This window comes from Vulpes lagopus, unplaced genomic scaffold (genome assembly GCF_018345385.1).
Source record: "Vulpes lagopus strain Blue_001 unplaced genomic scaffold, ASM1834538v1 ctg546, whole genome shotgun sequence".
Lineage (NCBI taxonomy): Eukaryota > Metazoa > Chordata > Mammalia > Carnivora > Canidae > Vulpes > Vulpes lagopus.
The window spans coordinates 469-13,108 of record NW_024570900.1 but is presented as its reverse complement, the minus strand read 5'-3'; the positions used below and the strand labels follow the sequence as shown (position 1 = coordinate 13,108).

At 47.0% G+C, this 12,640-nt stretch overlaps 1 protein-coding gene across 1 annotated transcript; it reads right to left on the bottom strand.

Annotated features, from left to right (window-relative positions):
• Positions 1–211: 211 nt before the first annotated feature.
• On the bottom strand, positions 212–1,502 carry LOC121483931 (tryptophan synthase beta chain 2-like). The gene is made up of 3 exons (XM_041742437.1): positions 1,092–1,502; positions 664–856; positions 212–564 (listed from the first exon to the last, which is right to left on the bottom strand). Exons 1-3 carry the CDS (start codon positions 1,500–1,502, stop codon positions 212–214), a joined length of 957 nt encoding a protein of 318 aa, XP_041598371.1.
• Positions 1,503–12,640: the final 11,138 nt, after the last annotated feature.

Sequence of the window (12,640 nt, the reverse complement as noted above, 5' to 3'; positions counted from 1 at the left end):
GCTAAGGCTATCGAAGAGTGGTTGAACTTCTAATGAAAGATAGAAGTCTCGAACTGAGAATAGAATTTCTAAATAAAAGAAATAGAATCTCTAAATAAAAAGCCAGGTTGCTTTTCGCAGCCTGGCTTCTTTTATAATGTGATATTGTTATTTCAATATATCTCAAAGAATAATTGTCAACTGTTTGCTATAAATAACTGTTAACTATAATTTAGTCAACCTTTGGCACATCCTTGAGGAACTGCTGGATTTCTTCATCACTCACAGAATAATCGTGCAAATCGCCATTGATAAAGCTATCGTAAGACGGCATATCGATAAGACCATGACCTGAGAGACAGAACAGGATAACCTTCTCCTTGCCCTCTTCCTTAGCCTTCAGAGCCTCACGTATAGTGGCTGCAATCGCATGACAGCTCTCTGGAGCAGGAATGATACCCTCGGTCTGAGCGAAGAGCATACCTGACTTGAATGACTCCAGCTGAGGGATATCTACACCATGCAGATAACCATCCTTCAGAAGTTGGGAGATAATCATACCAGCACCATGATAACGGAGACCACCTGCATGAATGTTGGCAGGCTTGAAATCATGACCCAGAGTAAACATTGGCAGCAATGGAGTGTAACCTGCCTCATCACCGAAATCATACTCGAACTTACCGCGAGTCAGCTTAGGACAGCTCTCCGGCTCTGCAGCTATAAACTCAGTATGGCGCTCGCCTGTGAAGTTGTGACGGAGGAATGGGAAGGCAATACCACCAAAGTTACTACCACCACCGAAACAAGCAATCACCTGATCAGGATACTCACCTGCCATCGCCATCTGCTTCTCTGCCTCTAGACCGATGATGGTCTGGTGAAGTGCCACATGATTGAGCACAGAACCCAGCGTATACTTACAGCCGGTGTGGTTGTAGCCAGCTCAACAGCCTCACTGATGGCAGTACCGAGCGAACCAGGATGATGAGGATCACGTGTGATAATGTCTTACCTGCGCGTGTACTCATGGAAGGAGAACCCTCTACAGTGGCTCCAAACGTACGCATGATGCTGGAACGGTATGGTTTCTGCTGCATGGTAATCTTTACCTGATAAACTGCTGCCTCCAGGCCGTAGAGTTTTGCTGCATAAGAGAGGGCTGCACCCCACTGTCCTGCACCAGTCTCTGTAGTGACATTGGTATCACCCTCCTGCTTACAGTAGTAGCACTGAGGAATGGCTGAATTGATTTTATGAGAGCCTAACGGATTGATACTCTCATTCTTGAAATAGATATGCGCCGGAGTACCGAGTGCCTCCTCAAGGGCGTAAGCACGTACAAGAGGGGTTGAACGGTAGAAGGTGTACTTCTCCAGCACATCTTCCGGAATATCAATCCAAGCGTGCTCTGTATCAAGTTCCTGCTTTGAGCACTCCTTATTAAATACGTGTGACAAATCATCAGCATTCATTGGCTGGTGTGTCTGAGGGTTCAACGGTGGCAATGGCTTGTTAGGCATATCTGCCTGAATGTTGTACCACTGAGTAGGAAGTTCCTGCTCGCTTAAATGTACTTTTTCTGTCTCATATTTATATTATATGTTTAAAATTGTTGTATGCCAGAACAAAGGTACAAATAAAAAAATGAAATAAAGAACTTTTTATGTGTTTTTTCCACTATTTTTTTATTTTTATCCAATAAAATAGTTCATTCTACAGGTATTATTTGTATATAAGTGCGTTTTCAGTGTCATTTTTATAAATTTAATCAAATATTACCCCATAAAATATCAAATATTACCCCCTATATTATAATGAAAAATAGTATCTTTGCAACAGAAAAATTCAAAATGCGTTGTGAAACGCTTATCATCATCTTTTACTTATACAAAAAATTAAACATTGGAACTCAATAGGGATATTGGGATTCCAATGTTTTTTTATACACCAAACTGAAACATATCATCATGTAACGTTGTCTGATTTATAATCTTTCAGTACAAATCAGTAGTCTATTTCATTGTCTACTTCACAATTGATACAGGATTTTTACCCATAGACTGTAGACACAGATATTTCTTTTCATTACCTAAATCTATCTGCGATATCTGATTCAACAGATTTACAGCCTGCCCTACAGTCTTCACATCATTGATGCGAAGCATTCGCTTGTTGAATTTTTCCTTCAGAACACAATCTTGAATATGACTGGTAACGTAAGCGAGTATGCGATTAAACATCTGACTTCTGTAGAACGGACTGTTTACATTGCTCACAAACTGCATCTGCATATAGCCCTGCTTGAGAATAATCTTCTCGCAACCTAGCTTCTTGCCTACCCTACGCAGACCTACCACATGCATCAGTTCATCTGCTTCATGAGGCACAGGACCAAAACGGTCTATCATACGCTTGCGTAAGCCTCTACTCCTCATCGCTCTCCAGACGGTCCAGTTCACGATAAAGGAGCATGCGCTCACTGTCACCCGGCACATAAGTCTGAGGAAAATACATCTCCAGATCGCTCTCTATGCCACAATCGTCAACGAAATCATCACCCGTAAGCTGGGCACCTTCATCCATCTTCTCCTGATAAAGATCACAGAACTCCTCGTTCTTCAACTCTGTGACAGCCTGAGAGAGAATCTTCTGGTAGGTTTCATAACCCAGATCTTCCATAAAACCGCTCTGCTCAGAGCCCAGCAGATTACCCGCACCGCGGATATCCAGGTCCTGCATGGCGAGATTGAAGCCGCTACCCAGTTCGCTGAACGTCTCCAGCGCCTCCAGACGGCGACGCGCCTCAGGAGTAAGTGCACTCTTAGGTGGCGCCATCAGATAGCAGAAAGCCTTCTTGTTGCTTCTTCCTACGCGTCCACGCATCTGATGCAGGTCACTCAATCCGAGTGATGAGCATCGCTCACGATAATCGTATTGGCATTGGAAATGTCGATACCGTTCTCTACAATAGTGGTAGAAAGCAGTACATCATAATCGTAATTGATAAAGCCCATGATGATTTTCTCCAAATCCTCAGGCTTCATCTGTCCGTGACCGATTGCTACTCTACAGTCTGGAATATGCTTCTCGATGAGCATCTTAAGTTCCGGAAGCTTGGATATTCTGTCGCATACGAAATAAACCTGTCCGTTTCGGCTCATCTCGAAATTGATGGCATCGCAGATAACTTCACTACTAAACGTTACCAGTTCGGTATGAATCGGATAACGGTTAGGTGGCGGAGTGCGCATGATACTCATATCCCGGGCGCCCATCAGAGAGAACTGGAGGGTTCGCGGAATCGGAGTGGCACTCATCGTGAGTGTATCGACATTTACCTTGAGCTGACGGAGTTTCTCTTTGGTAGACACACCGAACTTCTGCTCTTCATCGATGACGAGCAGTCCCAGGTCATGCCATTTCACGGTCTTTGATATCAGCTTATGTGTACCTATGAGGATATCAATCTTACCCTCTTTCAGGGCGTCAAGCACCTCTCTGGTTTCCTTCGTTGTACGGGCTCTACTGAGATAGTCTACCCTTACAGGCATGCCTTCCAGACGCTTTTTGAAAGTCTGATAGTGCTGGAAAGCCAGAACGGTAGTAGGCACCAGCACCGCAACCTGCTTGCTGTCGCACGCTGCCTTGAAGGCTGCACGGATGGCAACCTCAGTCTTGCCGAAGCCCACATCGCCACAAACCAGACGGTCCATCGGTCTGCCGCTCTCCATATCCTTCTTCACCTCCTGAGTAGCCTTATTCTGGTCTGGCGTATCTTCATACAGGAAGGAAGCCTCCAGCGTATGCTGCAGATAATTGTCGGCACTGAAGGCGAATCCCTTCTCCCGTCGGCGCTGGGCATAGAGTTTGATCAGGTCGCGCGCAATGTCCTTGATTCGCTTCTTAGCTTTGTCCTTGAGTTTGTCCCAGGCACCTGTACCCAGTGTAGACAGGCGAGGCGGGAGTACCGGTATCGCTGCGGCGATATTTGCTGATTTTATAAAGCGAGTGGATAGAAACATCCACCTTGTCATTGTTCGTATAGACGATGCGGATCATTTCCTGATAGCTGTTGCCCGTAGGAACCCTAACCAGACCGCCGAACTTGCCGATACCGAAGTCTACATGCACGATAAAATCTCCCACTTCCATCTCCTGCAGTTCCTTCATGGTGAGTGCCATCTTGCCGGCTCTCGCTTTATCTGAGCGCAGGTTATATTTATGAAAACGGTCAAAAATCTGATGATCGGTAAAGAAACAGCACTTCTTGTCATGGTCAGTAAAGCCTTCATGAAGCGTCTTGTCTACCGGTGTAAAACGGATGGCGTAGCGCTTCAGCTCTTCGCTTTCAAAGATATCCTTCAGGCGCTGTTGCTGCTTCTGGCTATCTGCCAATATATATAAGTGTAACCCTGGAGCAGGAAATCCTCCAGAGTCTGGCAAAGCAAATCGAAATTCTTATGGAAAGAGGCTGTGGAGCGATATTGAAAGGTATCACAGCCGAACTCTCTGGCGGAGCGAACCTTGCCGAACTCGATACGGAGATGAGCCGCTACTGCCTTCTTGAAATCGAGCGGAGAAACGAGGTTGAGCTCGGTCTTCATGTCATGTCTGATGCGCTCAGCCTCTACCTCAGTAGCTCCCTCCAGCTGCTCGGTAAGGCTCTGCGATGAGAAGCCTTCGGTATAGATCTGACCGATGCGGTCGCAAACGAAAGAAAGGTCTTTCGCAACGACTGGCGTACTTTCGGAGAGGAAATTGAGGAAACACTGCTTGTTGCTCTCGATATGGGCGAGTTCGGGCACGATTTCTATCTCTGTGCGCTTCGCCTGCGAGAGCTGGGTCTCAACATCAAAGGTACGGATGGTGTCAATCTCATCGCCGAAGAAGTCGATACGGAACGGATATTCGCAGCTGTAGGAATAGACATCGAGGATGCTTCCACGCACGGCAAACTGGCCCGGTTCATAAACATAATCGGTTTCTTTGAGTTCGAAATCGCGCAGGGTATGAACCACATCGGTCTGAGCAATCTGCTGGCCTACAGTCAGTTTCAGAATCCCGTTCATCCAGATTCTGCTTAGCCACAACGAGTTCTGCCAGTGCATCGGGATAAGTGACTACCAGGAAATGTCCTCCCGAAGAGAGGCGCGCCAGCACCTCTGTACGTAGGATTTCGTTCGCTGCATCACGCTGCCCGTATTTCACGGCACGCCGATAGCTGGAAGGAAAGAAGAAGACCTTCTCCTGCCCCATCATCTGAGTGAGATCGTGATAAAAATAGCCTGCTTCATCGGCATCATCCAGTACGAAGAGTAACGAACGCCTCATCTTCCCCTGCAGAGAAGCAAAGAACATCGGAGCCGAAGAGCACAGCAAACCCTGGAGAAAAATGGAATGAACCGACTTCTTCCCCATCAAATCAAAGAGGGCATCCGCCTGTGGCGAACGCCCGTATGTTTTTTCTATCTTTTGGATTTCCATCCAAGTACTGATTAGTGATTACTGATTACTGAGTAGTGATTACTGAGTATTAATCCTTCTTCGGATATTTCTTGAACCAGCCATCCAGGCGCAGTCGCATCACGCCAAAGAAAGCCTCACCAAAGATGCCACCACTCATCTTGCTCACACCTTCACGACGGTTAACAAAGATGACAGGCACCTCCTTGATCTTGAAACCTATTCGATGAGCCGTATATTTCATCTCTATCTGGAAAGCATAGCCCTTGAAGCGGATAGCATCCAAATCTATGGTTTCCAATACCTTACGTCGGTAGCAGGACGAATCCAGCTGTGGTATCATTCACCTTAAATCCGGTTACGATACGTACGTATTTAGAAGCGAAATAGCTCATCAATACGCGTCCGATAGGCCAGTTGACCACGTTCACACCCGAAATATATCTTGAGCCTACAGCCACATCATACCCCTCATCGTGAGTTGCCGCATAGAGACGAGGCAAATCATTAGGATCATGACTGAAGTCGGCATCCATCTCGAGATGAAGTCATAGCCCTGCTCAATGACCATTTGAAGCCCATGATATAGGCAGTACCCAAACCGAGTTTACCCGAACGCTCCAGGATATGCAGACGACCGGCAAACTCATTAGCCATCAAGCCCTTAACAATGGCAGCAGTACCATCAGGACTTCCGTCATCGATAACGAGGATATCAAACTGCTTTTCGAGACCGAAGACAGCACGGATGATTTTCTCGATGTTTTCCTTCTCATTATATGTAGGAATGATTACTATGCTATCACTCATAACTTCTTCTAATTTTAATGATTCTGATACTAAATAATGTAATACAGATGCAAAATTACAACTTATTTTTGAAATAACAGCGAAAAACCGAATTATTGGTCCGGATTCTCTACAAAACCCTGATATTTCTTGTCAAGTCCGTTCATGATCGCCTCATAGCTCTTGTTCATCTGGTTCTTGATATTGTCAGCTCCCTTGCCTATCGGCTCGATAGGCTCATGAATGGTGAGCTTCAGAGGATGCCAGAAAGCCCAGTAGATATCCTTCATCGCGAGGCTTCACATCAAAACTGCCATTGATGGTAAGCGGACATACCGGCAACTGCAGTTCATCGGCAAGCATGAAAGCACCGCGGCGGAAACACACCCATGTGCCCCCGTAAACGAACGGGCACCCTCTGGGAATACCACCAGCGACATGCCCTCTTTAAGCACCTCGCGAGCACGGTCATAAGAAGCACGGATCTTAGAAGGTCCGCTCTTGTCTACAAAGATGTGGTGCGCATACTCACAGGCGATACCGATGAGAGGCACTTTGCGCAAGCCCTTCTTCATCATCCACTTGAAGTTTCTGCCCAGGAAAGCCGTAAATCAGGAAGATATCGAAAGCGCCCTGATGATTGGCCACGAAAACATAACTCTGGTTCTTCTTGAGATGCTCACGTCCCTCTACTTTTACAGGCAGAAGGAGGATGCGGACCCAAAGCCAGGACCAATACTTACCAGGATAATAACCCCAGAAATGACCATTACCCAGCATGCATCCCAAAACAGTAGTTAAACTGGTTAAAACGCTGCTATCAACAGGATAGGCAAGCATATTACAAGCTGATACAGACGATATAAGTACTACATTTTTATTTAAGAATGAATAATTTAACACTCAATATTTAACATTCAACATTCAACACTCCTTATTTTCTTTTGAGTGTGATGACCACGATTTCTGCCGTAGCCCCTATGCGGATTGGAACGGTACCGCCCAGACCTGATGTGGTATAGAGCTGGCAACCCTCCTCCTCGAAGAGGCCGTAATCATAAGGAGTAAACATCGACGGACGCAAGCCCAGTACGCTGACCTGACCCGCATGCGTATGACCGCTCAGCGTAAGCTGCGGTGCTACAACCAGCGAATCCTTCCTGTCAGGTCCTATCACATCGCCATCCTCATCCTTCTCCTTATTAATAGTAGAAGGCCAGGTCTCGCGCCATTGCTTCGGAATATGCTGCAGCATCAGCACGAAAGAGCCCGGTCTGATGCCATACAGCGCCTTCCTTACATTGGTTCGCTTTGGCTTGTCATAGTTCTCTGTACCAGCCACATAGATGACTGTCAGCGCCTCTATGTACCGCCACATGCTCATTCATCAGCAGGTCGCCATCCGCAACTCCGCTGGAAGTCCTGCATCCGCTTCTCGAAGCGCAGCTATCTCCTGCTCATCATCTACATCCATATAATAGGTGTAATCGTGATTGCCCAGCACACTCATCACGCCATCTCTGGCTTTCAGACTGCTGAGCAGCGCCTGATACTCAGGCAGTTCATCGGGCGTAACATTCTGTAAATCACCCGTAAAGCAAATCAGATCAGGTCTTTTCGGCATTGATGCTGTCGATATCGCGCTGAGGCAGATGACCACGCCAGCCATAGTATGACCCGAGATGGATGTCGCTGAACTGAACGATGCGATAGCCCTCGAAAAGACTTCGGCAGATTAGGTACATGATGGTGATACGCTTGACTTGCATCTTAGGAAAACCTTCGGTAAATCCGTAGATGAAGCAGAAGAACGCCACCGCTCCCACTACCAGTCCGAGGAGTTTGCCCCAGTTGCGATGGCCGTGAAGGAGCCGCATACAGCACCAACCGAAGACACTGAACAGGCTGAAGACAAACTGCGGAACCGCACATACTGCATTATCACAAACCAGATGTCGATGAGCACCGGATTGCGTGGCAGGAAGTTGGGCAGCATCGTGATATATGCGCTGTAGGCGATAACCACAAAAGCCGGCAACCAGAAGAGCACCCGCTGCCAGAGACTCTTCAGCCGTAACTTGCCATACCTTTTATATATCCACAGATACGGCAACAGGGTGAATACCACTACGGGTATCAATATTCTTGCTATCATTTCTTGATCAAACTTGATTGAAGATACGTTTTCATTGCCTGCACGGGCACTCCTCTGCGCTGTGCATAGTCGCGAAGCTGGTCGTCTCCTATCCGTCCCAGTTCGAAATACCGCGACTTGGGATGTGCAAACATCAGCCCCGAGACACTGGCATGAGGCGTCATCATTCCGCTTGTGGTGAGCCGGATGCCCACCTGACTCATATCGATGAGCTGGTCGATGATGAAGTTGGCACTGGTATCGGGCAGCGAAGGATATCCTATAGCCGGACGGATGCCCTGATAGCGTTCCTGATGCTGGTCTTCGATGCTCAGCTGCTCGTCGGGAGCATAGCCCCAGATGCAGCGTCTCACCTCTTCGTGCAACTTCTCTGCCGTGGCTTCTGCCAACCGGTCGCAGAGTGTCTGTGCATCATATTGAGGTAGTCGTCCGAGCGATATTTCTTCTCCAGACCGCCATCTACCGTCGTGCAGAAGATACCCAGCCGGTCTGTTATTCCACTGACCCAGAGGACGGATGAAATCAGCCAGACAGAGATTGGGTTCTCCCTGAGCCGCCGGATGCTGCTGACGGAGCATCGGGAAGCGGACTTTCTGCCCTTCCAGCCAGATATCATCCCCCTCGCTGTTCGCCTCGAAGAGTCCGAAGACGGCATAGGTATGATATTCGCCTTCCCCATGAATGGAGCATATCGAGCGCCTCAGCCTTCAGTTTTTCCTTTTCCTCTCGAGGTTTGCCGCTCAATCCCCAGGCATGATAAAAGTATAGCCAGTTGATATATGGCTCAATTTCGCTTATATTGTATACTATTCTTCGCATCCGATACGATATTTTATTTTACAATCCCCGTAAGATTTCCCTTTTTCAGGAATTGTTTCTGAACTCCAGTTCCTCTCCTCTGCAAGCGGCATCAAACACGCCTTTGTTATAGATAAGACTGACCGTTACAGAAAGTCTGTTCCACTTTCCATGCAAACTCATCACCCTCTACAGGGCTCCATTTACACTTGCTCTGAATCACCTCTGCGGTCACCTTCCAAGGCTCTCCCTTGCGCACCACAACGACATCTGCCTTATAACCCGGACGCAGGAAGCCGCGCTGACTGATATGGAACAGACGGGCTGGATTATGGCACATCAGTTCAACCAGGCGCTCTATACTGATTACCTTTTCGTCAACAAGTTTCAGCATGCTTACCAGCGAGAACTGTACCATTGGCATACCTGATGCAGCCTTGGCACAAACCGCCCTGTTTATCCTTCAACTGATGAGGAGCATGATCGGTACCTACTACAGTTATCTTACCATTACTCAGCGCCTTACGCAAAGCTTCTCGATCAGCAGCGGTCTTTACTGCAGGGTTGCATTTGATGCGTGCGCCCTTCACAGCGTAATCTTTATCAGAGAACATGAGATGAGCCACAACAGCCTCGCCTGTAATATTTTCATCCTTACCGAAGAACTCCAGTTCCTTAGCCGTAGTAACGTGAGCGATATGGAGATGCGCCCCGCTTTCCTTAGCCAGCAGCACCGCCAGACGGCTGCTTTCATAGCAAGCCTCCTCGCTGCGTATTTCCGGATGATGTTCTACGGCAGGGTCTTCACCCCATTTCTGCTTAGCCAGCTGCATGTTGCGGTTAATGATTTCGGTATCCTCACAGTGGGTCATCACCGGCAAATCCAGCTCTTTCGCCTTCTTGAAGATAGCCTGCAGCGCCTCATATTTATCCACCAGCATATTGCCCGTACTGGAGCCCATAAAGAGCTTGATTCCCGGAACACGATGCGTATCGAGCTGTTCAAAATCATTTACATTATCATTGGTAGCACCAAAGAAGAAACTGTAGTTCACATGACTCTTCTCAGCGCCCAGCTGCCGCTTTGCCTGCCAGGCCTCCAGAGTGGTAGTCTGAGGTACCGTGTTAGGCATCTCAAAATAACTGGTCACACCACCAAAGGCAGCAGCACGGCTTTCGCTCTCGATGTCAGCCTTCTGCGTAAGTCCCGGCTCACGGAAGTGAACATGATCATCAATCACACCCGGCAAAACAAAACACCCCGAGGCATCGATGACTTCATCGTAATTGCCACGGGGTGCCTCGCCTTCATATATCTCCTTGATAAATTCACCATCCAACCAAGAGGTCGCCCACAAAAGAGCGACCCTCATTTATAATGGTTCCATTCTTGATTAATTTCATATTACTAAACTTATAAAATGAAGAGTTTTACAAGATGTTAATGCCCAAGACCTTGGAAGAGCCCTGTTTCTACTCCTGACCTTCCTGTTTTTCAGGAATCGTAGGCGCAGCCAGTTCGTTGGCTGTAGGTCCCGGAGCCGCATCAGGTTTTTACCTGGGGGAGCCCCCTTCCATCTCTGGCTGCAACCCCCGCTCTGGGAATCTCGCGTACCGTTCATAATCTCCTGTTTCTCTTGAGCTTTTTATAATAGTCCTTTACATAAGGATCATTCTTTGAAATAGTCGGTGCCTTGCTCATAAATATCCTCAACCCCAAAGGAGAGAGATCGGATACTGGTTGCATTGTAACGAGGAAGAAGACGCCCGGTCCCAGCACATGTTGAAGTTGTCGGTAACAAACGAAGTGATGAGCTTGTCTTCCTGCTCGAAAGGCGGATGGATTTCCTCGTTCAGCTGCTTGTTGACAGCCACCATTTCGCTCCCGTTCATGAAAAGCCTGGTCGTGCTTGTGTACCAGTTCGCGCAACTGATTCTGAATCTGCTGGTATTTCTTGAAGAATCGAAGAAGGTTTATCGTTCATAGGAGTACGCTTACCACCTGCTGTGTATCATCGAGCTTCACCGTAATGCTTCACCTCCAGCACCAGCGGCAGCACAGGGGGCATCATCCATGAAGGGTATTTGCCATCTTCAATAGAGTCGACAGAACCCTGAAAATGGTAACTGTCCCTGCACTACCATCGCAAGAATCCCCCCGTTCTTGAAATCGTTGTTTTCCAGGGATCTTAAGGTACAGCTGCGTCGTCCAGAGTACTTACGGGTTGAAAGTACCGAGATATTCGTAACTGTTGGCACAGATGCAAGTGCCATCAAGGCAATGGGAAAGCGTAAAATTTCTATTCATAAGCTATCTATATCAAATTTCGGTGAACAAAAATTTCAATCTTTAATTTTTAACTGACGAAAATAAAAATTTCTGCAATTTAATTCATTTACAAAAATTTTTGGGTTTTTTTTGCACTCCTATTGGCCACCGAAAAACTTTTTTCTCGTCCTTCTATATTATGATTGTTTTCCTTCTTAGTTTATGGGAGATGCGATGCGTGGAAAACAGTTCCAGCAGGGCTGCGATGAGGAGGAAGACTACCCACTTATTATAGAATTAGGTGATATAGGTCTCTTTAAATTTTCAAACCAGCGGCGCAGGAAAGCATACACCGTATCTACCATTTGAGATGCCTGAGAGCACGAAGAGATGTCCCGCTAATACCCGCAATGCGTTCAGGGCGGTGGATAACCAGCGAAGGGGCCCTCATAGAACTGCATTTGCCTGCATTACACTGAACAGTATGGTGCCCAGCAGGAACCCCCAGTCGTTACCTGCACCAGCTGCGGATTTTGAAAAAAAAAAATGCGAAGCAAGCCGCACCCACAAACTCAGCACGCCGCCCCCGCAAGAAAATAGCACTTTCCAGTTTAATCAATTTTTTCATTTCGTCTTGTTCGTTGTTTTTTCCGGAATATCCGAACTCATCAAAGATGTTCATCTTTAGCCTTCATGATAATACGCTGGCGGGCTTTCTTCTCAAATGCCCGCGCACCATGCTGCAAAATCGCGCAAGGTTTTTGCTTGTCGTTTTCATACTGGGTCACGATACTTTTTATCTCCGAACGGAAACGTAGTATCTCTATCGGGTACTTAATGTGCTGCCTTACACTGTTGTCGTCAAAATACACCAACTACCAGAACACCGTTACAATCACTATAAGATACTTATAAAGAGCGGGGATAATTCCATATAAACCAAGTTTTTTATCATTTCTTCCGAATTTGTTTGCAAAGAGAATATTTTTTTTTGTTATCTTTGCATCATCAATTAAGAAAAAATAATGGAAAGAGTTTTATGTTTCTGCAAGAAAGTACCGTCCGATGACCTTCGATTTTGGTGTGGACAGAGTGCATTGACCCCCACTTTGAAGAATGCAGTTTAAAAGCGGCAAGCTGGCGCACGCCAAACTTTTCTGCGGTCGAGACGGTGGGGGAAAAAA